Source organism: Octopus bimaculoides, chromosome 5 (genome assembly GCF_001194135.2).
Source record: "Octopus bimaculoides isolate UCB-OBI-ISO-001 chromosome 5, ASM119413v2, whole genome shotgun sequence".
Lineage (NCBI taxonomy): Eukaryota > Metazoa > Mollusca > Cephalopoda > Octopoda > Octopodidae > Octopus > Octopus bimaculoides.
This window is the reverse complement of record NC_068985.1, coordinates 50,420,192-50,421,883: the sequence shown is the minus strand read 5'-3', so window position 1 is coordinate 50,421,883 and position 1,692 is coordinate 50,420,192. Positions and strand designations below refer to the sequence as shown.

At 33.8% G+C, this 1,692-nt stretch overlaps 1 protein-coding gene across 1 annotated transcript in view; it reads left to right on the top strand.

The window, feature by feature from the left end:
• The first annotated feature begins 296 nt into the window (after positions 1 to 296).
• LOC106871937 (metalloreductase STEAP4) overlaps positions 297 to 1,692 on the top strand; it is a 33,184-nt gene continuing 31,788 nt past the window's right edge. The window contains exon 1 of the mRNA XM_052968375.1: positions 297 to 405. Within this exon, the coding sequence (XP_052824335.1) occupies positions 312 to 405 (94 nt within the window). The 5' untranslated portion in view covers positions 297 to 311. The remainder of the gene's footprint in view (positions 406 to 1,692) is intronic.

Below are 1,692 nucleotides of genomic sequence, written 5' to 3'. Positions count from 1 at the left end.
AATAGATAGATAGATAGAGAGAGAGACAGACAGACAGACAGACAGACATATAGCTCGATCCGGCCAGTCATGGTATTAGCTGTCAGTAGCCAAAGAATCAACAGGCAGACAGACAGATACTTCACTAGCAGTGAGCACTTTCACTTCTGACAGCTAATAGCATGATAGTGCCAAAATTTACATTGATTTTTGTCAGTAGCATCAGAGTAACTGTTTAAAGGATTACACAGCAACATATTTCCTTTGGAGGACTTCGCTTCGACATTATGTGAGTTTGAGGTGGAACATACGGAGCACTTGGCTTCGGCGTTATGCAAATTTTACGTGGAGCATTCCTTGGAACATTCGTAGCACTTGAAGCGTTCCGTCTGAAAACGTCATCGGTTGTAAGGCTCGATGATGAAGGTAATATATTGCTATGACCAGTAACTGTTTTAACTGTAGTTCTGACACTTTTATATTTAGTTTTAGCAGCATTTACAGTGGTAGTTCTGGGACTTGTATATGTAGTTTTCGTAGGACCTCCAGAGGTAAGGCTCGGAAAGTATTCAGATAGATGATGTTTCACATTCCTTCGTTCCTTCGTATCATTCATCTTTCTTCTTACTCTTATTCTGAAACCACCATTCCTTGTAGTGAACTTATTTTCTTGAAAATCAGAATATGAAGTTAATTTAACCTTAATTGTCAAGTTTGGCTCACTTAACTCTTGCACTGCTTTGAACACGTAAAGTCTCCTATTGTCCTCACTATAATATTTTCCATCATTAAAGAAAACTCTGATTGTTCGAATTTCGTCAGATCTGGTTTGACCATTGATAATATCTAAAATAAGATCTTCTATATCGTTTCCATTCTGGAAGCATGAAGAAATAGAATCTTGAGTATAGCGGATCTCACTGGGAGATAGTATGGTGTACATAGTTAATGTATATAATAAAATACAGCTTGTAGAAATACGTTTTCCGGGAAATCGAAAATGTAAGTAAAACTTTTATCTTGAACAAAGTTCAACATTAAGATAAATCACTACTTCAAAGTCATAGACTTCGCTGTAGTCAATCGAGAACTATCTGGTCGATTTGTGTGAAATCAAGATAAGCTACTTCATTTGTAAGAAACAACTTGTATTTCCCTTTTGAGGTATTGGACTGTTCTATTTTTAAATAAGTTTCAAAACATTTTTAGTGAAATATATTTCTCAAGTTTCTAAATCATGTATTATAATGCATTATCAAGGTCACACAACCGATAATTCACTTCCACATACAAAAAATACATATTTAGAAGTAGTAGTCTGACTTTATTCGCATTGAACTAAGCAACAAGTCTATGTTATGGAATTTGTAGAAGCTAAGACAGTTATTTATTTAGCGTGGATTTATATATATATATATATATATATAATCATAAATATATAGGGATTGACAGTAACCTGCTTCTCCAACATACTGAGAATTCAGAAATAGCAGTCAAAGAACTACTGATTTCAAAACTACAAATTATTACTCCAGATTGATAGCGATATTTTTGATACACACAGAACAAAAACAGTAGAGAAGAGTAAAAAAACCCACCTGCCTTTAGTTAATTTAGTACGATCGTTTCACAGTTAAGAGTAAAGAATACTCTATTCTGATCTTCAGTTAAATATTCTAATAAATTTGTTAATGTCTAAATAACTCACGTTAA